The sequence below is a fragment of the Octopus sinensis genome, unplaced genomic scaffold (genome assembly GCF_006345805.1).
Source record: "Octopus sinensis unplaced genomic scaffold, ASM634580v1 Contig18749, whole genome shotgun sequence".
NCBI classification, from domain to species: domain Eukaryota; kingdom Metazoa; phylum Mollusca; class Cephalopoda; order Octopoda; family Octopodidae; genus Octopus; species Octopus sinensis.
Window position 1 is genome coordinate 388,706 of NW_021835996.1, and position 26,281 is coordinate 414,986.

The 26,281-nt window shown below is 34.8% G+C and overlaps 1 protein-coding gene, 1 long non-coding RNA gene and 2 pseudogenes across 2 annotated transcripts; all 4 read left to right on the top strand.

Annotated features, from left to right (window-relative positions):
- The first annotated feature begins 13,568 nt into the window (after window positions 1-13,568).
- LOC115231683 (GPN-loop GTPase QQT1-like) lies at window positions 13,569-14,120 on the top strand. The gene has a single exon (XM_029801654.1). It carries the CDS (start codon window positions 13,569-13,571, stop codon window positions 14,118-14,120), a length of 552 nt encoding a protein of 183 aa, XP_029657514.1.
- A 2,445-nt stretch (window positions 14,121-16,565) lies between these two features.
- On the top strand, window positions 16,566-19,397 carry LOC118760855 (annotated as a pseudogene).
- Window positions 19,398-19,581: 184 nt separating this feature from the next.
- LOC115231693 lies at window positions 19,582-24,165 on the top strand (annotated as a pseudogene).
- A 726-nt stretch (window positions 24,166-24,891) lies between these two features.
- LOC115231658 lies at window positions 24,892-25,250 on the top strand. The gene is made up of 3 exons (XR_003883540.1): window positions 24,892-24,973; window positions 25,010-25,133; window positions 25,168-25,250. It is a non-coding gene; the product is annotated as an uncharacterized LOC115231658 (long non-coding RNA).
- The last annotated feature ends 1,031 nt before the right edge of the window (window positions 25,251-26,281 follow it).

A 26,281-nucleotide genomic window follows, 5' to 3' on the forward strand; every position in this document is an offset into this window, starting at 1 on the left:
TTATGATTTTGTTAAATTTTATTAATTTTTCATTCCAATAAGAGCTAATTTCTTTCACTTCTGACTTGTTTTTTTGCGACAGAGATCTATTATTCCTTACCAGGGTACATTTTCACTTTCTATGAATATCGATATTCGTAAAGAAACATGATAACTTCCTTGTCCCAAAATAAAAGTAATTTGTCAGTTTAAAAGAGAGGTTCCTGAGCTTTATTCTCTCTGGATCTCTCTGTGCTTCTTTTTTAATAGGAATGAGTCTCTTTGAACTGTGTCTATAACAGCCATGACTTCACGGAATGTGATATTTACTGTACTGACTATAAGATCTTGAATCAAACCATTCTCAAAACTTGCTGAGTGTAGAGAGTTTTTATTTTATATTTTAATTGTCTTTCCATTATATACATTTAGTTTTTATGCTGTTACTTTTTTTATCAGGGGCTTAGCATTTGGGTGAAAAGTTGTTATAGAATGTCACGCGTTAGATAACTCGCTAGATACGTATATATCACTAACACTCCTTTTGCTGCTGTAGAACATTTCTAATTTTCTCAATTTGTCCAAATCCTTCTTCCTGGCTATTGTTTATTTTCTCGTCACCAATGTAGAAATTTTAGGGGAACTTGAACAGATCTATATACTATGAATGTACGGCTATTTTAGAAAAAGTGAAAACTCGAGGTGGTCAAGCATTAACTTTTCACTTACTTGCGAATCTAATGGACCCAACATGTTGTGGGAAATCTTTTTCAACTGTAGAGATTGACATCGCTTTGGAGTATTGTGCTGAACATTATGAATATGCTCTCCCGATCCTGATTAATTTCTAATCAAGTTCAAGCTTATTGAGTAAAGTATCACCTATAGCTTGATAGGAGTCGAATTCTTACCAGTTACCTGCTGAAACAATTTCAATCTTCAAAAAATACTTGAAGCAGCCGCTTTAACAGGTGGTATAGAACGAATTTTTTCGACTTTTGGGTTCCTACATTCGAATGTACGAAATAGGCTTGGAATTGAAAAGGCTGTCAAACTTGACTTTGTTTACAAGCTTGTAAATAAATACGATTTATTTTATTTATTTTGTTTTTAAACAAAGATCATTTATTTCACAAAAATCTGATTTAAATCAAAAAAATTTTGTTTAAATTAAACAAATCAGATTTTTTTGATTTCTTTAATAAAAATCATGATTTTTAACAACCCTGTTTAATTTTAATAAGTTTTTAAAAGGGAGATTATTAAACGAAGTATTATCCACCCTATGTTATAGAATTTAAAATATGAATAATGACTCAGTGAGCTGACAGCTATAAGTCTCTATAGACTGTTTAACTAGAAGACTGATCAATATGTACATTCCTCCAAATTCGTCCTGTCCTCACAATTGAACCTCTTCAATTCAAAACCTCCAGTCATTCACCAATGTTATTATTTGTGGTGATATGAACGCAGAATTCGATTTGGCTAAAAATTAATGTCTCAACTCAAGATGACTTAAAAAAACTCTCTCAATGATTTCAATATCAACAGTTAGACAGATGCAGCAGTCAATCACCTAAATGCTTTCATCATTTCTAACCCCAAAAAATTCATTCCTCAAGGAACAATTAAAAATTCCCGCCAAAGTTACAGCCACGAAATAAACTCTCTCATGAAGACTCGCTACAAACTAAAACAGACAACAAGGCACTCTGCCGAGTGCTCTATTGACCTGAGGAACCTAAACAAACAAATCACCGCTGCCATAAATCTGCATGTAGAATCCAAGTGGACTTAATTTATCGCCTCAATCCACTACAGATCAAACAGCTTCAAAATCTCGAAGACCCTCAAAAACAGGAATGGTTAATTTATGAATAGCCAAAATCCTACAAATCTGGTACTTCTCATTTAAATACTTTACTCAATTAACAACACTTTCCCAATTCGTGCAGGACAACTTTAATGAGAAGAGACTGTAAAAGTGAACAGTCCTAGCTTACATTGACATCTCTAAGACTTTCGACAAGGTTCCTCGTTGTGAACTCACCAACAAAATCCTGAAGACCGACCTAAACTCAAACTAAAATCCTGGCTTGCAAGCTTTTTATTGGGCAGAATGGGTTACGTCTCCCTTATAGACAATTGTTTTAAACAACGTTATCTTCCAAACGTGGTACCATAAGGTTCCGTGCTGTCTCCGGCCTTGTTCAACCTTTATTTGCACGACTCAAACAACTTGACACTGTCTTATGCAGACGACATTATTATTGCCTAAAAACAGGAAGACTACTACTAAACTGCCTCCTTCAATTACACTCCTCGACAAAAAAAATGATTCAAAATTCATATTTAGTTTTTCTTTGAAAATCTTATAAATATTCTAATTTCAAAAAACTTAGTAGATTAGTTGTAATTATTATTACTTAATTTTAATAAAATATTTGTTAATTACATTAATTTGGAAAAATTAAAAGCATGACACACAATATGTTAGTATATGTCAGTGACAAAAAAATGATTCAAAATTAACCCATTCCTAATTAATATCTGGTATGCTCTCCTTTTGCTGTAAAAATTTCCCAGCATCGTTTTTTAACTGATAGAATGAGTTTTCAATAAAATGTTTTGGAATATTTTCCCAAATATGGAGAAGTTCCTGCTTTAGTTCTTTGACATTTTTTACATCGACTTTGCGTAATTCAGCCTTCATATGAGCCCATATATGCTCAATTGGGTTCAGATCGAGGAGTGTATACTCCGTTAAGGACAGGCTTGAACCTTCGTCCTCAAGTCCTCGGTCACCCTATTATCTACCGACAAAAGACAATCAAACAAACATCCCATGCTATCTCTTTTGGATTCTGACCTTCCGCTATCCAAACACTCCATTGTTCTCAGATTTACCTTTAACAAACAAACCATGTCCTTTAACAAAGACATCTCAAACATCTCAGACAAAGCAAACAAACGTACAAACATTCTAAAAGCAATAAGTGGTCGCATCACTGGTGCCCAGAAGCTATTCATACAACGAGTCTACAAACAATTAATCCGCTTTACGTAAATCCTACCTTCCTTGCACTGCTCTAAACATGCTAAATGACAATGTCCGTGCACTGAGAAATACGCCTGCTAGACAATACTCCCAGGTCCTTGCTAAAATCAACAACCTGAACCATTGTTCACAGCTAATAAAAAATCAACGATTTTATTTCCACGTCGTCAATTCTAGCTGACTCCTGACTCCATTCTCAAAAAACTTTAACCGAAGTTCACCCCTCCGAAATGATTCTGGAGCGTTTATCACCACTCATTAAACTTCTACACCCACACAATGGACGACTCGATCTTTCCTTTTTGTAACTTTGGATGTGTCGACAACCACTCAACCGATCACCCTTTCCGCTGACCTTGTCTTTTCCTTATCCGCAGAAAACTTGCCGTTCACTCCTCGAGGTCCTTTTGAAGGATCCCGTAAAGTCGCTCTTGTTCCTGCCAGCCACTGGTCTCATATTCTTATGTGTTGACCGAGGTTATGCAACAACAATTAAAAATATCCTTCAAAATAAACTTATATTCTGAAGGATTTTTAGCAGAACTTCTATATCAGTATCAAATGAAAGGAAAGATTAAACTTCAATTTTGAGTATTTTTTAGCGTAGGAAATCCATTTGATTATAGAAAATGAATTAGTTCGTTTCTTAGAGGTCCCACGTAATACTATCATCTGATACAGTAAATATATACAATTAATGAAAACCATCCAAACAACATTCAATCCGAAACTGGTTCTAAAATGTTTCAGACAAAAACTCAGTACTGATGCAATAAACATTATCTACCCAGACTTTAGTTACAGACATAAAAAAACATATATGAGGAGGTATTGTCGGAATTATTAAATATCAATATTACAAAATAGAATATATATAAAGACACGATTTTCAAAAAACATGAGACCCGGGGACACACAAACAAGCTAGGCTTATTGCTTAGGAATGAAAACATAAATAACTCAATTAAAAAAACGCAAGAGTAGCCTTTTATTGTGTCTGACATTTTAAAATTTTATCTAAATATTATACAATGAAAATCCTTGTTAATTTGTTTAAATAAATACAATAAATTATCAAATTAAATAATTTTGTCGTGAATGGGGTTAGATGATGATTTTGTGTCCGACAAAGGTTTACAACAAATTTATTTATCCGAGGACTATATCAAGAAAAAGTACCTGGAAATTTTTCAAAGAAAAATGCACATATTATGTCAGAGCAACGTCGTCGAGATTCGATCAAAGTAGAATTTCTTAATTTAATTAGAACGGATACTTTGACCTGGCTAATTTGTTAGCAAGTCTTGCAGGTCAGAAGTGTAATTCCGATATTCCCAAAATGAGTAAATCGACAATTTTGCAAGCTGGTAAATATTTACGGAGATTTTCTACCAATTAGCAACTGAGCATATAAAACTCCAGAATGAACGTAAAAAGGCGTTGATTGCGGAGGTCGATCAAATGGAAAAGGAACTTTACGCTGTAAATATAATGCTTGAGTATTAGAGGTATATTTAGAAATTTTAGACACTATGAAAATATTCTTGAGCAATTCCAGTTAGTTGGGAGATTCTCTGATTCAAAATTGAGTGGTGACCAAAAGAGACGTATTGTTGGGATTATTGAATAATTAATTTTCTAGTTTCAGAAATTGTTAGATGATATGTTTACATCATTTGACTCTGCAGTCACTACGAATAGTTTTAATGAGATGGCTTCGTCGACTTTGCGCTGGGTAGAAGATTTTTTTATCCGTGACAATATCCAGAAATTTGTTAAATCATCTCTCGAGAAAATGGATGTAATTTTATAAGGATATCTAATCATTACTAACATTTATTACACCGTGTCACCGCATTTCTTCATTATTTTAATGTCCTTAGTTAAAGAATATGAGTGTCATGAAATAGAAATATTAGTGACTAGCTCGGCAGCTCGCTTCGCTCACCGCGACCTAGCTCCTGCGGAGGGCCTGTTTCATCAAACAACTATAAGTTTATGTAGATGTATAAAACTACCTGGTTTAATGTAACCCTATTCTATCGCCTGTTGATAAACGATGTTTGTCGTCCGTCCTTCCTTGGCATATATGAATAAATTTTCTCTTCTGCCTACCCTCGAGCATCCCACATACAGCTGTCCATGTGAAAAGCACTCACTCTCTAAAAATAACCCAACTACCTTTAATGACTGTCCCTGGGCCTTGTTTATTGTCATTGCAAAACTCATCCTCAAAGGAAATTGCAGCCTTTTAAATCTAAATGGTAATTCATCAGAAATTATCGGAATTCGTGGAATATAAACATCCTCACCTCAATACTTACCTGTTAATATCGTCGCCTCTATTACGTTAGCCATCTTTCTTCAGCTTCATTTTTCCTCCTTCGGTTATCTATTTAAAAAATTATTTTTGAATAATAAAAAATATTAGGAAAAAAGAGGCATACAGAAAATAAATTCTATCTTTACGAAAAACTTCTTTTCTTAAGGTCGTCTTCCCTCTTTCGGTTATCTATTGAAAAAATTATTTTTGAATAATAAAAAAATTTAGGAAAAGAGGCATACCGAAAATAAATTCTATCTTCACGAAAAACTTAACTAAATAGCTAATATTTTTACGCAAATTCTTCTGATTGCGCTGTCAATTGGTGGTAAATTGTGTTAATGATTGTGCTAATGTGGTTTCAACTATCAAAGTGTTTTTCAAAATCAGTTAATTGCACACTCTATTCAAGGTCGTGCGTCAATTGGTGGTAAATTGTGTTAATGATTGTGCTAATCTGGTTTCAACTATCAAAGTGGTTTTTCAAAATCTGTTAATTGCACACTCTATTCAAAGTCGTGCAATCTGTGATTGCACATTCTGTCAAAGTCAAATATGATAATAGCTTTAATTTTGATTCATGGTCGATAATGATATATGCATTTAAGGTACTTTTGTCGAAGTGGTCGCAGTTTTTTTAGAAGATAATTAAAATTAATTAATTTTTTTAGTGAAAAATAGATTATTTAATTTATAACCCTCTATCAATAATTTAAATGGTTATTAAAATTATTTAAAAATTTATTTAACCAATTTAGTCATTTTTAGTACGCGGCATCCAAATTCCAGGACTGTAGAAGGAATTTATGTCTTTTACAATCTGTGCAAAACATTCCTTATAGTTCTGTATTTGTTTTCGCCACATAAATTCTGAAAAAATAACGGTACTTTTGTCGAAGTGGTCGCAGTTTTTTTAGAAGATAATTAAAATTAATTAATTTTTTTAGTGAAAAATAGATTATTTAATTTATAACCCTCTATCAATAATTTAAATGGTTATTAAAATTATTTAAAAATTTATTTAACCAATTTAGTCATTTTTAGTACGCGGCATCCAAATTCCAGGACTGTAGAAGGAATTTATTTTGAAAGGATATCCACATTTTGCAGAAAATGCACTGCATCCTCCTTACTTATTGGGAGCTGTCGGAATATAAATTAGTAAAAAATTTAATAATATTTTAAATTATTGATAGAGCGACTTAAATAAAATATAATATATTCCACCTCAAAAATTATTAGATTTTTTAAAAGGCCTAAAAAAACTGCGACCACTTAGAAGATAATTAAAATTAAGGCCTAAAAAAACTGCGACCACTTCGACAAAAGTACCGCATTAATTTTAAAGAGAAAAACATAGGATGAATTGAATTTCTTTATCGCGAATAATTGGGAGTTCATCATTGTTAATATTCTCGCTGTCGTTTTCATCAGGATATTCTTAATACGTGAGATTTTTGCCTTGAAGGTTTTAATGGACCTCATCATGAATGTCGAGGACATTCGCGTTGTTCATTTTAATCAAAATGCAGAAAATAATTTTTTGATTTTTTGGGGGGGAAGGTTTTAAGGACTTCATCATGTAAGTCGAGGACATTGTAGTTGTTCATTTTAACCAAAATGCAGAAAATTTTTTTTTAATTTTTTTTGGGGGGGAAGGTTTTAAGGACTTCATCATGTAAGTTGAGGACATTGTAGTTGTTCATTTTAACCAAAATGCAGAATTTTTTTTTTAATTTTTTTGGGGGGGAAGGTTTTAAGGACTTCATCATGTAAGTCGAGGACATTGTAGTTGTTCATTTTAACCAAAATGCAGAAAATTTTTTTTTTAATTTTTTTTGGGGGGGAAGGTTTTAAGGACTTCATCATGTAAGTCGAGGACATTGTAGTTGTTCATTTTAACCAAAATGCAGAAAATTTTTTTTTAATTTTTTTTGGGGGGGAAGGTTTTAAGGACTTCATCATGTAAGTCGAGGACATTGTAGTTGTTCATTTTAACCAAAATGCAGAAAATTTTTTTTTAATTTTTTTTGGGGGGGAAGGTTTTAAGGACTTCATCATGTAAGTCGAGGACATTGTAGTTGTTCATTTTAACCAAAATGCAGAAAATTTTTTTTTAATTTTTTTTGGGGGGGAAGGTTTTAAGGACCTCATCATGTAAGTCGAGGACATTGTAGTTGTTCATTTTAACCAAAATGCAGAAAATTTTTTTTTAATTTTTTTTGGGGGGGAAGGTTTTAAGGACTTCATCATGTAAGTCGAGGACATTGTAGTTGTTCATTTTAACCAAAATGCAGAAAATTTTTTTTTAATTTTTTTGGGGGGGAAGGTTTTAAGGACTTCATCATGTAAGTCGAGGACATTGTAGTTGTTCATTTTAACCAAAATGCAGAAAATTTTTTTTTAATTTTTTTGGGGGGGAAGGTTTTAAGGACCTCATCATGTAAGTCGAGGACATCGTATTGCCAATTTGAAGTTGGTGTGCACACACAGACAGACAGACAGACAGACAGACACACAGACAGACAGACACACAGACAGACACACACCATACCATTTTATTATTAAGATTAAAAAATAGGGGGAACCGATATCGACTAATAAACACTTTGTACAAAAATAACTTGAAACCAATAAGGTCAAGAGGGACGAACCAAAAGCTCATAAATCATCTTAATTAATTTAAAGTCGCTTGTAGTGACGCGACCAACACCTACACGCCTGCTTGAGCAATGTAGAGCAATTCTCCATCAAAGATTGCTTGAACAGTACGTCGAAGAAGTTGAACAGGTCAATTATGGTCCAAAAATATTTTGAGCTATTCAATTGCTAAACAGAATAAACAGACCCAAAAAGTTAATTCTAATAAATGAAGAATGTTTGATAAAAAAAGCTGGGCGAAAAAATTTCTGTATAGTTTGAATGTCTCTTTAGAAATGACAATGAGCACATACCTCAGTTTTTAGGCAACTGTTCCAATTACTATCACAGAGATGCAAACTGCTCTGCAGAATTTGAATAATGATAGGAGTCAGGATATTGATGGCATTAATGAAGAATTTTTAAAATACTCGCGAAGCTCACTCGTTCATCAGTTATGCGGCATACTAAATAACATGTTTATGACACATGCAGACGTTCACTTGGACAAGGAGTGCTATTTTTTGTTCAGAAACCAGGGAAGCCGGTTGAACCGGTTGAAAATTTCAGACCTATAATTTTCTTAACATCTCTACGAAAACTAAGAGAAGGAGATTAAGGCTGATAGTGTCTGGACACACAGATGGGTGTGTGCCATGACATAGAGGTCAGAAAAGCAGTTCATGTACTGGGGATAGATTTATCCAGAGCGTTTGACACTTCGCCGAGAAAAGCTTATTCATCTATTAGGAACATTGTTAGATGAGAACAGTTTGAGAATGATACGTGTCCTATTCGCAAACACTGAATTGAAAATGTGGCTATCTTACTGTGTAACTCGGGAACATGAGGACTGAATCAAAAATATGTTGAAAATATCAGTGCTTTTCACAGGAAACAACTCAGGTCACTACTGGATATACACTATCCGATGAAGATCAAGAACCAAGACCTATACTCCATTTCCAAGGCAGAACACTTAGAGACAATTATTACTAAGACCCGATGGGGACACTTCGGCCGCATACTACGGATGGATCTCTCTGTTTTAAGCCAATGACAATATAGAAGCATACTTTCAATGCTCTGAGCCTTTTCGATGAAGGCCACGGACGACACTACCACTGATCATAAATAATGACCTAAAGAATGCTGGATTGCTGCTAGAAGATGAAGACAATTTAGACAGCTTTCGGTAAATCACAATCTCAAAAAGAGTGTGGAGGTGTCTAACATACAAAATTTTCCAGAGTATGGCACAAGCGACAAGAGGATTATGACTTTCTTATTGTCGCGGATATGCTAATAATAATAATTTTACAGGACCAAAAAACGTTATGTTGACTAAAATCCTGTTTGTGCTATTCACATATTTATTTTAACAAGAGAAAAAAAACAAATGACTATTCATTCTAATTAATCCAAAATGAGGTTCAATTAATTCGTTTCCGATTGGTATAATTTAAGGAAAAATTTTCATGCATTCGTGATTTAGTAATTATAAATTCGAATTCCGCTAGTTGTTACAATGTTAATCATCACGTTACTATTTTTTCAATCCTTTTCTGAAGAATGTTTGGCGTTCAAAAACCCGAACTGTGGCTTCTCTTTAATCGGAAATTATTTTGGAATCAGGATTAAGGATTTTGTAAATTATCAATCAAGCTCTGATCATGAAAATACCTTTAAAGAGTTATTAATAAGCATTCAAAATTACATAAATCAAAAAATCAGCATAAACCTAACTATAAACGTTGTTTATACCTGTAAAAATTCATTTGTACGAGCCGAAATTTTAAATTACTTTAACAGTCAGAAAAATAGATCATTTAATATAGCAGATCAAAATTTATTTAGCAAGTCAAACTGTGGAAAAAATGCAGATATATTTGCTATCGAACGAGTTGAAAACACAGTGGCAATAAAAAGCCTATTTATAGAAGTATTTCAAAATTCTACAAATTTTTTCAAACAAATCTCAATGAAACTTTCTTTGTCGTTGACTTCTGATGAGCTAGTTTCATCTATAGCTGAACTATTTCGCAGAACCGATCCGAATATAGTGAGATTTATTGTTGAAAATGAATTTGATTTTCAAGTAGACATTATTAAACAAAAATTGAAAAGCCAAAAAATATGTATACTGGAAAAATACAATATTAACAAGCAAAAGCATTATAATATTCTTATTATCGGCACAACAGACTTTATTAACAAAAATTTTGAAACATATAAAAACAGAACAAACTTTGTCGTGGCCCTAGCAAACGAGTCTGTTGTTATTTCCAAGTTCCACTTATTGACAAAAAATCAATTCATATTTGGATATTTTTTCCCTGAGTCTAACTATAATCTTCTTAAAACTTCAATTGAAAATTTCCGGAAAGTAATTAGTGAGGATGATTTTAGCACTGACCTGTTAAATAAAGTAATCTCCGCATTACTTATAACCTCTGACATTATTTCAAGATGTAAAGAAGGAAATAACTTAACAAATTTTTGTAAATCAAAAAATATTATTCATGAAATCCTAAAAGGAACTAACTTAACAAATCCGCCTATAAACTTTACAAATTCATTCACAATGTCGGGAAAACCAATAATTTTTATTCCCGTTATTAGCGGTGAAAAAGAGTTCACTATAGAGGCTCATGGTCTAGATGATGACCAATGGCACAACTACGTTCATCATGATAACATATTCCACGGGAAAATTGACAAGAACTGTAAATTCGGCTATACTACGTTCAGAAATGATGTCGGTTGTCATTACGAATGCCACAAATGTGATACATTAGAATTTGTTAACGAATCGGAAAAATCATGCCAAAAATGTTCTGAAGATTCTATTCCTTTGCATCCCTTTTTGAATTCGTATTTTAAAGAGTAACTTTTAGATGTGTTACAATAGACTACACAAGAAATCTTCTTATAGAAAATCAGAAAAAAAACATATATTACATAATTATTGCTGATTTCTGCATATTTCTGTTATCGCTGATATTGTTTGCTTACAAAATCAACTCTAAAATAATTACTTATACAGACATTAGTCTCCACATATATATCATACTGTCAAAATTTGTTGCATTTTTCACCACGTTAGTAATAGCCAATTATTTGACACCTGAGCTATGCGAGGTATTTTAAGTATATTTGTATTTTAGTTATACTACATTCTGCCTTTCATGTCGGTGACGCTAATATTTGTACCTCTCATAATCAGATTGACTAAAATATACCGCAACAAATTATACGTGGACCTTAATGACGGGAAGAAAAAAGAACAAATTTTCAACAAGGATTCTATTAATACTTTTATCATTACTTCTTTGGCCGTGTTCATACAGGTCAGTTCATATTTATGACTAACAGGTGGTTGTCGACTATTTAATTGTGGCTGGAGATATTCCAGATTTTTATATTTCAATAGACGAGAATAAAATAAAGAGAAAATATACCTTGTGTCTGAGAAGCAAAATCCGTTCAAATATGTTGTTAGTAGTGACGTTCTTTCCAATAATACCGATAATAGTAATAACGTACCTAAAACGAAAAAATAACCGAAACTACAACGAAACCAAGATATTGTTGGCTGCAGAACTAACAATGGTCTTAATTTGGATAATGTACTTGCCGAGTATTGGTCGATCCGATCCAATATACGGCGTTTTCATTGACCATCTAATTGTGACGCTGCATAACACTTCAGGCTATGCAATCATTGTGGGTACAAAGTTATATGCAGCTTTTTTTGTGAAGGTGGATGAACTCAATTTGAATAAATATTTCCTTTTCAGTTTAACCTAATACTAACACCTATTAATGATATTAACATTAAATTTATATAGATAGGAATAAAGATTATTTAAAACTTTTGTATCATACTGAAGTTTATTTTTTTTATATTCTTTAGGTTCGCAATAATTAAAAAATGCCTCGCGAAAGCCCACTGACACTCAGTGTCGATGTGGGTGGATGTGAAGAAGGCATATGACTCGGTTGATCATGCCTACCTCGTTGAGTGTCTGCGAAGGCTCAAGTTGCCTTCGTGGTTTATCAAATTTGTTGCAACTGTGATGGACAGGTGGAACGTGCATTTACACTATAACAAATGCGATATGGGCAAGGTCAAGCTAGAGAGGGGCATATTACAGATCGACGGTATGTCTCCGCTGCTGTTTGTCCTCTGCCTAGAACCGCTGAGTAGAGTCCAATTCGAATAAATGTCGATCGAACATGAAGGAGGGTGTTTTAGCACCAACCATCTCATCTTCATAGACGACATTAAACTGTTCGCTCGGTCTTGAGAGATTCTCCACTCGATGGGCAAAGTCTTGGAAGGTTTCATGAAGGCCGTGGGTCTGGAGCTCAACTACAACAAGTCGGCCACTAACTTAGTCAAAGTCTCGGAGGAGAACCAAGGGTATAAGTATCTTTGCGTGGTTGAGACCCCAGCCTCATTAATCACACCCGAAACGAGAAAGTATGTACTGGAGGATGTGCGTAGTAGGGCAGCAATGTTATGTAAAACTCGCCTCAATGCACGGAACTTATTTCATGTCTTGAACGAGTACGCCATCTCATTGCTAAACTACTATGTTGGCCTGATCGAATTCGAGCCGAGTGAGTACGACGAAATGGACCTTATTGTCCGAAGAGTACTCCGAGAGAATCACGTCCATGTTTTGGCAAGCAATAAGGAGAGATTATACTTGACTCGCGGGCAGCTAGGACGTGGACTGAATGCATCGTACACTTAAGTGAGCGAATTCTTACTAAGATGCACGACACCTTGTGGAGTGGGTTAGTGTATCCCAAAGGAAGGCTGCAATCTTTGCTGCTGAAAAAGCGCGTGGTACACACATAGGGACTATAAAAGGCTAAGTGTCGGCTAAGTATGGTCTGAGTATTACTCAAGTTAATGTGAAGGAGCTGATCAAACTTCAGAGATCAACTTAAAAGTCCTTAACAAGACTCTCTTTAGCAGCCTGGACAACCCGCACATTGACGCATCGTCATCAACGTGGCTGAAATATAGGAATAACTCTCCCTGATCAGAAGGGTTGTTCTCATATTTGCAGAATAGAAACTTTTTTAATGGTCAACGGAAAGAGTGTAACCACTGTAAAAGTAAGGCGGTGACCGTTGACATTTAGCCACGAAATGTGGGAGTATGCTTTACCATTATTACACATGGAGGCATAAAGAGGTGGTGAGGTCCCTGCTCTACAATAAGTATGGCTTGAGGGGGGCCAGAAAGTTGCGAACCCATCGAGTTCAATTGGTGTGTGAGAACTCGAAGGTGTGCATTAAGGTGGATACCCCATACGCAAAAAAACTCGTCACTCTGATTTCTACCACAGCAAAACAAATTTTTTTGCTAAGGCGGTAGCTATATTTTATGAACGACGAGTGTTAGCACGTGAGTTTCGATTCATGATTTTTGTAGTCGTCTAAAAACAATCTACCTCTGCTCAAAATTGAATTTTATTTTGTTATTTTATTAAGAATTAAAGTTTTACATCAATTTATTTATTAACAATACTTTTTACCAATTCAAAAATGTCGTCGTGTAACAATAATACGAGTGAGCCTAATTTTGGACAGGCTGTTATTGGAGCTCCAGGATCTGGAAAATCAACATACTGTTCAGCCATGTCAGACTTCCTGAGGACAATAAAACGCTTAGTTGCAGTTGTAAATCTCGACCCGGCGAATGACTATACAAATTTTGAGCCCCAAATAGATATCCGAGAACTTATAACGATTGAAGATGCAATGGAATTTAAAATACTTGGCCCAAATGGAGCCCTTCTCTATTGTATCGAATATTTGGAGCAAAACATTGATTGGCTCTGTGAAAAATTAAACAATTTTATTACTCAAGGATATAAATACTATATATTCGATTTTCCAGGACAAATCGAGCTTTTCACTCACCACAGATCAGTTTATTCAATTTTAAATCATTTGGAGAAGAGTTTAAACTTTCGTTTAACGGCGGTCAACCTTGTCGACTCTTTTTATTGTTCTGATAGTTCAAAATATATCGCGGCTCTTTTAACGTCATTGTCAACAATGCTTAAAGTAGAGAACTTATTTGACCAAGTTTAGATTGCTCTTCCACACGTGAATCTCCTTTCTAAGATCGATTTGGCAGAACAATATGGAAAACTTCACTTTGGGTTAGACTTCTACACGGATGTACAGAATCTTGAATATCTCACATCAATTAATGAACATGGAAGAAAATATACAAAATTGACTCGCGAGATTTCAGAAGTTGTGGAAGACTATTCTCTCGTATCGTTTCTTCCCTTAACCGTACATGATCAGAATACCATGCTGAGAGTACTTAAGGTGGTGGATAGGGCAAATGGATGCACATATGAAAGCATGGAAGCTCATGACTATCGCAGTCTTATTGCACATAGTACTGGCGAACAAATTGATGCACATGACTTTATTGGTGTGATTACTGAAAAGTATCTAGACCACGAAAGTGGTGAGAACTAAGCTTATTTTAGTTTTTTTAAATATTTTTGAGTCTCAAAATATTTTTTTTTAGCTAGTAATTTGAACATATGATTTTAATTTTATTTTCGGAACTCGGAGTTTAGAATGTCACGATGACCTAATCTGGATAATCTGCCGGTCTGTAAAAATAGAAGGCTTCCATTAACAGTTGCAGTCTGTTGGCATCTTCAGTGATTGGGTACCAGGAGCATCTTCTAAACTTACTGAGAAGGATAAAATTAAGAAGGACGATGGTGTCCGTGATATAAAAATTTGTTCCATGTTGAATTTAACCCGTTTGGAGTTCAGGGACATGCTGTACGGTTTTTCATTACTTGATGTAATAAAGTCACTAAAAATCTCCTGGTACGATACTGTGAACTATTAATCAGAAAATAGAATTATTAGCGACAATCCTCCGTCATGCTACAAATTGGATTATAACAATAGTGTTAAATTTATACGTGGTCTGCCTCGAAAGGAGCTGTTGCTTGAAAATACAATTTCATAATACCATTAGTAGAAGCAGCCGGATCCATGGCGATGTGCGCTTCCCCTGAAAAAGAAAATAACAACGATATTAATAATAACATACATAGAGCAGGGTAGACAACCGCATCGGAGAGGCAGACATCCGGTAATAGAATTTGTTCTTGTTATCACAGAAGAGACTGCATGTACGACCAGGAAGACTGGGTTAAATCCGCTCTCCCAGAAGTGTTGGGGAAAGCTCCCAGGATGCCCAGGAATAGGCAACTTGCCTTTTTGATGTGGTTCAATCGACTCTTTAGCATGAAATTGTCTGTAAATACAATGAAGAAGCTGGCTAAGACTCCTCCTCCTGGCTCGCAAAAGAGAAATTGTTCAGCGGTTACTCCGTGAGAATGCCCTCTGTGATCTGAACAACATGAGGAGCAGGGTAATGAGTTATCGCTACTTTTGCAGCCTTATAAGATTTTAGTAGGCATATCTTTGCTAATCGTGTCTTCCCCTTTGCAGGTCGCAGAATTACTTTTAAAGATACCTCGGTAGCAATTCAGGAGCGACGTTATGAGTTGCATCAATCGTGCCATATCTTATGCGATCATGAGTAAGCCTATAGAGACAATGGAAAAGATTTCTCTATATTTGTATTCAGCACAGACAAACTATAGAGAAGCCTAGGCCAAAGAGTATGTGGAAAAAAAACTTAGCTGCAAAGACACCCGCGAGAAAGAGCGAGCTGGATGCTCAAGCTAGGAACATTAATGATGTGAGCAATGGAGCCAAAGGAAGACTCTCCCTTAGTGAGTGCTGTACATGTCGAAGACGAGTTGCTAAATAAGACCTTAGTGAGTTGAGGTGTGTCCGGACAGAGAGAGAAGCTCTCAACCCACGAATCTCGATGTCAGCGCAGGGGAGAGAACAACCTGTGTGAGTTTAATCGCAGCATGTTCATTGGGAGCTGCACGGAAAGATGAAGAAGAGTACCCAGCATTAGGCCGAAATGCTTGAAATACACCTTCGAAAGTCTGCGTCGTTTCTGTTTTGCTGATCAGATGTTCCCTTAATGACGAATCTTCTGATGTCTTTGATGACGAACTAACCCTCGTCTCTGACTGGAAGATCTGGGTGCATAACTTCTTTATGAAAAAACTGCAAAATACTACATGATTGCATGTATCGAACAGTTTACATTTGACCCAAATTGAATTCAGAGTAGTTATGCACTAAGATCACTTATGTGATTTCTAAAGTAGGTAACCTGGGATCGCTTTGAATCAGCTCAGACTTCTATTTCAGCGTTTGGAGGTCAAACTTGCTTCATTCTTGCCCAGCATGGTCCCAAGTAGACCTATTAACTTTCTTCTGCATACAGCATGGAATACTCAGAGATACCCACAAATCAGGGTATTAACTTCAAAGACGACCATGAGATGTGGAATGTATTACATATTTGATATTATATTTTGGTAGATGACTGTTTATTATCGTTTATTAATTAAAAAATCAAGATTAAAAATAAATTATTATTTAAATTAAATAGTTTTATACTAGTTTAACATGGCGGATGAGGCTGCTCGTAAGCAACAATATGAATATAAAAATGTAAGAATAATTTACCATTATTCACACTAAAAATCATTACAACTTGATTAATACTAAATAGAATTCCAATCTTGTTTTGCAACCAGATACCCATTTAATTGACCGACGCCCGAGAGACGAGCCAACTGGAGAGGTTCAATCTCTTTCAGGGAGGATTTCTAACATAAAAATGGGTGATAAGGCTGTCCGCGAAGCACCATTCTCTTCTCTCAACAAGCCACAGTTACTAAAATGCGAATTATTTTCCAGAAAGAGAATGGCAGACATAGAAAATGACTCGTTTCATTCCAAAAAGCCAGTTATTATTGACGACTTTGAAGATGAGCCTTCAAGAATTTTATATAAGCCACAATCGAAGGAAACGGAGAGGACATACAAACTACTGCTCACTTGTATCCAAAGTTGTCTTGAAGATCAGGTTGAATATTTAATATTTACAGGGATAGCCACGGGAAGTTATATATGGCGCTGCAGATGAAATTCTTTCTGTTCTAAAGAATGTTAAGACTAAGGACAAAGAAAAAAAGAAGGAGATTGAATTGTTGCTGGGTCCAATGACAGAGGAGAAGTTTTCAATTTTTATAAATTTATCCAAAAAAATTGTGGATTGGGTTAACGAAGATAAAGAAGAAAGTGGTAAGATTTATTTATTAATTTGAACACTTTTTGTTTTAATTTCTGTAGACGCGAATATTGATGAGACAATTGCAATCAACGTACAGTTTCACGAGGGGGAAGAAATGGTTTATTATTGATATTATTTAAATTAAAATCTAAAGATTTTATTTTTAGGAAGAGCCAGAAATTTTAAACGTGATTAAAGAAGATGAAGAGAATGACGATGATGATCAAAACGGGGAAACGGATATTCTGAGAACTGTAGTCCATATTTGTTGATTGTAGAGCGAACCTAAAAGTGCGATATCAATTAAAGAAAATTCACTTCATTCAAGGGAAATTGACGCATATTGGCTCCAACGGAAGCTAAGCAAATATTTCACGGATCCGAATATGGCCCAATCAAAGGCAAACGAGATTCTTGACATTCTCAAAGTATTTTCTAATAATTTAAACAACTTAGAACTCTTCTGACGACGATATTGAGGGGAAACTAATTCTTCTCCTTGGTCATAAGCAGTTCGCCCTAATCACTCAACTCAAACAAAACCGTCAAATGAGTTTTAAAAAATGTGAAATTTTCAGTACTCTATTGTACAATGCTTTCCTCTGCTCAGTCAGATGATGAGAGGAACGAAATACGAGAAACTATGTCACGTGATCCATATCTGGCCGGAATTCTCCATGATTTAGTTTCAACGGAAACTGAAGATATGGTGATTGAAGAACAGGAGCGAAGGAAGAAGGCTCGCGAATCTAGGATTGATGCGGAACTTTATTCCGAAGTTATCGATGCCTCATTTGTAATTTTATAAATTTATAATCAGAATGCTGCTCAATTAGTTAATTTGGATTTCACTGCTCTCACATCAGCTCAGCTTGCTACCAAAAAACGTTGTAAGCTTCCAGAGGGCTCTTTCAAAAAGGCGGGAAATGGTTCCAATAATTGCCAATTTTACGCTAAATAGGTTTTGAAGAAGTTCAAGTTCCTGCCTTTCAACCCAATGCAGAAGATGATCAGGTTTATATTCAAGTTTTGACACTACTAGCTCATATCAATAACTAGACTCCCAAAATATGCTCAGCCAGCTTTTGGAAACGTACAACACCTGAATCGAATTCAAAGCAAATTATTTCATGTTGCACTCGAATCAGAAGAAAATATTTTGTTGTGTGCTCCCACTGTATGCCTATATTTCATTACTTTGTCAGGGTGCCGGTAAAACAAATGTTGCCTTGATGACAATACTTCATGAAATTGGGAAACATGTGAACCAAGATACAACTATCAATGTCGACGAGTTTAAAATTGTGTATATTGCACCAATGAAATCACTTGTTCAAGAAATGGTGGGGAATTTCTCTGCGGTTTTCTCTAAGTATACGAGTAAATAGAGACTCAAACCTTACGCAATTAAAGTCGACGAACTCACCGGCGATCACCAGCTAAACAAAGAACAAATTCACTCAACTCAGGTGATAGTCTGCACTCCAGAAAAATGGGACGTCATTACTCGAAAAAGCGGCGAAAGAACATTTGTTCATCTCGTCCGTCTTGTTATTATCGATGAAATACATTTATTGCACGATGAGAGGGGCCCTGTACTCGAATCTGTGATTGCTAGGTTGTTCTATTTTTATCACTACGACAGGACTGTCCGTTCCATCGAAAAGTCTGGAGAAAATGTTCGTTTGGTTGGACTCAGTGCTACTCTTCCAAACTATGAGGACGTGGCAACACTTCTTCGTGTCAAAGACACTGGACTGTTTTATTTCGACAATAGTTTTCGTCCCGTACCACTGCAACAAGTGTATATCGGGATAAACGAGAAGGCTGCCCGACGTTATCAGTTAATGAATGAAATTGTATACAACAAAGTTGTCGAACATGCCGTTTCTAACCAGGTTAGACTTTCACTTTTACAATAGGTGTTAATTTTTGTTCATTCTCGTAAAGAAACTGCTAAAACAGCTCGTTGTATTAAGGATATGTGTCTTGCTAATGACACTCTCGGAATGTTTTTAAAGGAAAGTAACAAGTCAATCGAAATTTTGAGAAGTGAGGCAGAACATGTCAAGAATCTTGATTTAAAAGATCTTTTGCCCTTCGGATTCGCAATTCATCATGCAGGAATGAATAAGTTACGTCTTGTTCGTATTAATTTTTAGAGTGGATAGGACTTTAGTTGAGGATTTATTCAGTGACCGACATATTCCAGTTCTTGTTTCAACTGCAACCCTTGCTTGGGGTGTCAACCTTCCCGCACACACGGTCATAATAAAAGGAACCCAAGTCTACAATCCTGAGAAGAGTCGTTGGGTGGAGTTGGGATGTCTTGATGTAATGCAAATGATGGGGCGTGCTGGTCGTCCACAGTACGACACGCGAGGAGTCGGGATTCTCATAACTAATCATACAGAAATGTCATATTATCTTTCGTTGATGAATCAGCAATTGCCTATTGAGAGTCAGTTATTACATAGTTTGGCTGATCATCTCAATGCTGAAATTGTCTTGGGAACTGTTCAAAATATTTCTGACGGTGCTGAATGGCTAAGTGAGTGAATGCATGTCATATATTAGAATATACTTATTTGTACATCAGAATGATTAAATCTCCCACTCTCTATGGAATTAATGCTGAAGATATAGAAAAAGATCCCACCTTGGAATATAGGCGTAGAAATCTAATCCATTCTGCTGCCATTATTCTTGACAAGAGTTCGCTGATTAAATACGATCGAAAATCCGGAGTTTTTATATCAACGAACCTTGGGCGTATTGCATGTGATTATTATTGCAAACATGAGACCCTGACAGTATTTAATCAATACTTAACTCCGACTATGAATTCTGTAGAGCTATTTAGAGTATTCTCATTATCATCTGAATTCAAACGTATTTCCGTCAGGGAGGTTTATGATGATTTCATTAATTTTTTCAGGAAGAAAAATTGGAGTTACAGAAGCTAGTTGAGAGAGTGCCGATCCCCGTAAAAAAGAGCATAGATGATCCCTCTGCCAAAGTAATGTTTGTTTGGAAATAATAGGTGAATGTGTTATTACAAGCATATGTATCTAATTTAAGACTTGATGGGTTTGTATTAATGTCCGACATGGTTTTTATCACACAAAGTGCCTCCCGTCTAGTCCGGGCTATCTTTGAAATTGTGATGCATCGAGGATGGGCAAGAATAGCTGAACGTGCTCTGACTTTAGCGAAGATGATTGATCAGAGAATGTAATTTTATTTACTATTTTGTTATAGGTGGTCTTCTCTATGTCCGTTAAAGCAATTCAAAAAACTTCCAGTTGATATTGTTAAAAAGATTGATAAAAGAGGCTTTGAAATTCATCGACTGTATGAACTGGGTCCAGAGGAACTGACTGAACTGATTAATGTACCACGTTCGGGGCAGGTTATAATCAAATATCTGAGACAATTCCCTAAAATGGAATTAAAAGTTCACGTGCTGCCGATCACATGCTCAACACTTCGAATTGATCTAACAATTACACCCAATTTTCGATGGGATGAAAAAGTACATGGGAATGCTCAGGTTTATTTTATAAACATTTTGTAATTAGGGGTTTTGGATATTTGTCGAAGATTCTGACAGCGAATTAATACTCCATTCTGAATTTTTCATTCTGAGGAAAAAGTTCGCCGAAATGGAACATTTCCTTAAGTTTTTTGTTTCTGTCTTTGAGCCACGACCTCCTCATTATTTTGTTAAAATAATTTCAGACAAATGGATAGGTTATTTTATTTTTAATATTGTTAGGTTCTTCTACAGTTTTGGCAGTTTCTTTCCGGCAACTAATAATGCCCACTAAGTGCCCTCCACCTACGGAACTTTTGGATTTACAGCCGCTTTCTATTTCTGCTCTCAAAAATTCCAAATATGAGAGTTTCTTTACTCAACGTCATTTTAATCCGATTCAAACTCAGGGTAGGACCATTGCATATTTTAGTATTTAATTCTGTATATAACACCGACACTAATATTTTCGTCGGAGCCCCTGCAGGATCTGGGGAGGATGTCATTGCCCAATTTTCATTGTTTAGATTATTTTCCCAAAATCCAGATGGTCGATGTGTTTACATATCGCCTAAATACGCAAATGCTTCTTTGGTTTGTTCATTATCCATTATAAAAAATATTTAGATTTTTGACTCTTTGGAAAAATTCAGTTCGATCCTGAATAAATCAGTAGTATTGTTAACAGGAGATACTCCTACTGATCTTAAACTTCTTCAAAAAGTTCGTCGTTCAATTCTTACATTAAAGGCCAATATAATCGTCTCAACTTCTGAACATTGGGATATTCTCTCTCGACGCTGGAAGCAGAGGAAGGTTATTCAAAACGTCGATTTATTTATCGCAGCTCATCTAGAACTTGTTGATGACGAGGATGGGGTTATAATTTGACTCTAACATTTTTCAGGCAATTTATGAAGCCGTCTGTACTCGCATGCAATACATGTCATCGCAAACACAGCGTAGTTTACGAGTGTTGGGATTATCTATTCCATTACTAAATGCGAATGATGTGGCTCATTGGTTGGGATGTGGTGTTAATTCAACTTTTAATTTCCATCCTAATATTCGTCCACTGGCACTACATATTCAAGGATTTAATATGAGTCATTACCAAACTCGATTTCTTTCCATGCTCAGACCCGCTTATCAGACTATTGTTTCTTCCGCAAAAGACAAACCTGTTGTTGTTTTTGTTGCTACTCGAAAACAAACAAGAACAACTGCTTTTCATTTAATAAATTATGCAGCAGAAACTGATTCACATAAATTCCTGCACATAGGTCCTGAAGATGATTTAAAGCCATTCATCGATAGATTGATTGATAAGGTTATAAAATCTCACATTCTTTTAGAATTTGGCATGTGTTGTAGAAAAGGGTGTTGCTTTTCTACATGAAGGACTCTCTCAATCCGATCGTCAGATTGTCACACAGCTATATCATTTCAAAGCTATTCAAATTGTTGTTATTGCCCGTAATTTGGCATGGGGCCTTGATTTGCCAGCTTCACTTGTTATTGTGCTTGATACACAGTCCTACAATGGAAGATATCACACGTTTGAATGAATTTTTATATTCCCTATAGCTTTGAAGATTATCCGATTGCTGATATTATACACATGACCGGTTTTTGTTCTCAGTATTCCTCCACCGAACAGGGAGAGGGGCAGGGGAAAGTACTCATTTGTTGTCAGACCTCCAAAAAGGAATATTATAAAAAGTTTTTATGTGAGCAACTGCCTATCGAGGTTTTATTATTATTTTTTAATTACATATGTTGAATCGAGTTTTAATTAATAATATTCTTAGTCTCATTTTGACCAAAACTTGCATGATAATTTTAACTCTGAAATTTTTTCGAAAATAATGGAAACAAAACAAGATGTTGTCGACTATCTCACGTGGACGTTGATGTACCGCCGAATGACTCAGAATTCCAATTACTACAACCTCCGAGGTTAATTATAGAATATATTTATAACTAGGTGTTACTCATCACCACTTGTCAGATCATTTATCATCATTAGTAGAGACAACTCTCGAAGATTTAGAATCCGCCAAAGTATTGATAATCTGTTGACAATTAGTGTATCGGTATCGAAGATGACATGAATCTATCCTCCCTTAATTTTGGAATTATCTCCTCATATTATTACATATCTTATAATACTATAGGTAGATTTACTTCCTGGTTGATTAATAGAATTATTTAATATTTCACTGTCATCGAAGACTCGTCTCAGAGGAATATTAGAAATTGTCTCGAATGCCGGAGAATTTTCCAATGTAGTAATCAGAGAAGGTGACGAAGATATTTTAAAGCAATTGGCTGCAAGACTCCCGAATAAAATAATCGATCCAGATTTTACGGATCCACACGTAAAGACAAATTTGTTGCTGCAATCATATCTTTCCAGAGTTCAACTGTCAGTTGAAATGCAGGCTGATATTGTTGACATAGTTATAAAGGTAAGAAATTTGTCTATATTTAAAGTCGGTGAGATTGATTCAGGCGTGCGTTGATGTCCTTAGTAGTAATGGGTGGCTATCGCCTGCTCTTGCTGCCATGGAATTGTCACAGATGATTATTCAGGCTGTTGGAACCAAGGAGTCTAATTTGAAGCAAATTCCACATTTTACCAGTACTTTAATAGAAAAATGCGCAGCTCAAGTAATGAGTACTTTATTATCAATTTCAGTCTATCGAGGGTGTTTTTGATCTTTTAGAAATTGATTCTGACAAACGGACAGATATATTAAGTTCCCTTACTGATTTGGAACGAAACGACGTTGCAAGATTTTGTAATTCATATCCAAATGTCGATTGTGAGTTTTCCGTTGCCAGTCAAGATATTTCTAGCGGCTCTCTTGTTAACGTTAACGTGTCTCTTACTAGAGAGGATGATGTTTCTAAGGTTATAGCTCCTTTTTTCCCAAAGGTTTTAATCTCACTGGTAATTTTCCTTAGAAAAAGGATGAAGCATGGTGGTTAGTTATTGGAGATCCTGTTTCGAATAGTCTCATTTCTATTAAAAGAGTCAGTTTTGCCAAATCAACTGTGGTCAAACTAGATTTTATTGCGCCGGACGAAGGGGAGCATAAGTACTATCTGTATTTCATGAGTGATTCGTACATGGGCTGTGATCAGGAATATACTTTTTCCATTAAAGTTGGCCCGTGATTTTTGATTTCCTTTCATTTCCCTGGAATAAATTTTTTTCAAGTTAATATATTTAAGTGGCTAAGAAACTTTAAAGATATCATTAACTTCCGTCTAGTAACAAAATTTATATATATTTCAAACAAAAAAGAAAATTTTAATCTAAATCGTTAAGTAAGTGTCAATTTAATAGATAATCTAAAATTAAATTTTTCAAAAATATAGTTTCTTAAGTTCACAAATAATTCAATCAAATATTCGGACAAGCAAGTGATGATAAAGACGACAAGCAATACAGCAAAGGGACTTGGAGTCGACAGGAAATGCAGAGTAACAAGCTAAAAATTCATAACACATAATTGATTCCAAATTAAATGGAACTTTCAACTAATAAATATCTAAATGTAAAATCTCAAAAATAGTTTAAATATTGTTTCTAAGCAACATTTTTACAGTGCTAAAAAATTAGGTCTCAAAATGGTTCAGATTGAAAAAAATACAATTTTATTTGATTTATCTAAAAATGAATCGATGTCCCCGACAAACGGACTTAACAATCTAACTAAAAAATTGAAAAATGATCACAAAATAGAATAGTTAAGCCTCAATAATCCGTGCTCATTTTTAGTAATCATAAACTCATCACTTCGAATGTTTTAGAAAATGTCAAGCTTTTTGTGATTTCAGGTCCAAAGGAAATGTTCACAAACGACGAAGTTTTTATAATTTTTTTCATATTTTCAGTTTGAAGCAATAACAAATTTTGTTAGCAACAATGGAAATCTTTTGATTTCACTGGGAGAAGGTGGTGAGCCTATTTTCCAGACAAACATTAATTTTTTTCTTGAAGAATATGGTGTAGTTATTAACAGCGGTTGATCTGGTAATATCAAATTTAGATTCGGTTTTAAGATTGAATTATCATAAATATTTTGATCCCAAAGAGGCTATAATATCTAATGGAATCCTTAACCGTTCACTGTGTCAACAAAACGGCAGCAATTTGAATAGAAAATTTGAAGAAGATGATAACCCCTCAAAGTTGACAATAATTATAAATAAGAAAACTATATTTAGAATGGGATTCGTATACCCCTACGGAGCTTCGCTTTCTGTGCAAAAACCATCAATAGCGTTACTTTCAACTGGATTAGTATCTCTTCCGCTCAATAGGCCGATTTGCTCGTATTATGAAAAAAATGTTGAATTAAAATAATGAAATAATTTTTGTTTAGCTAAAAGGTGGGAAAATCGTCGTTATAGGATCCTCACTTTTATTCAATGATAAATATTATTATAGTGAAGAAAACGAAAAGCTAATTGTAACAAAATATCTAAATTATATTAGAACGGTATATTTAAAATGTTGACTGAAAGCAGCAATAATTTGAATAAAATTGATAAAGATAATTTTGAGGTATTAAATTTAAAGTACTACAACGTATAGCTAAATGATTACAACAACATACCCAGCATGAGCCATTTTACTGAAAACATAAAATCATGTCTTCAAGACAGCGACGATTTTTTTGTTGATATTTCTAGTATTTTTGATTCAAATTTGTATTGGATCGGAACAGAAATGGTCCCATTAGTTCAAAAGTAAAATTATTTCATTTATGCAATTCCAGAACATATAAGCAATTGAAGATTGAGGATCAACAGCTTTCTTTGATTAAACCACATTTTGAATGTCCTTTACCAAATCTACAACTCTGTGTAGATTTATATAAAAACTTAATACTTGGAAGGTTTTTGAACCACGTTTTGGATCTCTTACATCTCCAACTCTGGAATTGTATGATTTGGACCAAGAATTTTACACCGAAAAATCCAAACTTGCGTTGATCGCTAATAAATGCTTGAATGAGTTAAATTATTGTTTAGGTTCTGACGAAGATTTGGAATATTACGTAAGAGAGTGCTCAAATGTTCTTATGAACAGTAATGAGCAACCTTTCTTCACAGACCCCAAAAAAATACTTAATTATTTCTTTAATTTGATTGTTCAATTCAAGAAAAAATTTTGAACTTATTATTAAAACTAATTAATAGCATCACGTTTATATTAATAAAACTAGTGCTTTGTTACGTGTATCCTCCAACCAAACAAATGGAACAAATAGGAAATCTATATCTACAATATTACAAAGTATCTCTATCTTATATTTATCAAGTCCCAAAACATCATAAAAGAAAATGAACTCCAGGAATTTACAGAGTGCATCAAAACTGAACTACCGACAGCTATATGGATTTGCTGTCCAAAACCGTATTAACTTTCCATAGTTTTTGTTAGTTATTTGGTTTACTATCGAGAATTTATCATCAGAACGTTGAACCGCTTTA

Excerpts from the sequence above, each read along its gene's own strand:
- LOC115231683 (XM_029801654.1), top strand. The coding sequence starts at position 13,569 with ATGTCGTCGTGTAACAATAATACGAGTGAGCCTAATTTTGGACAGGCT.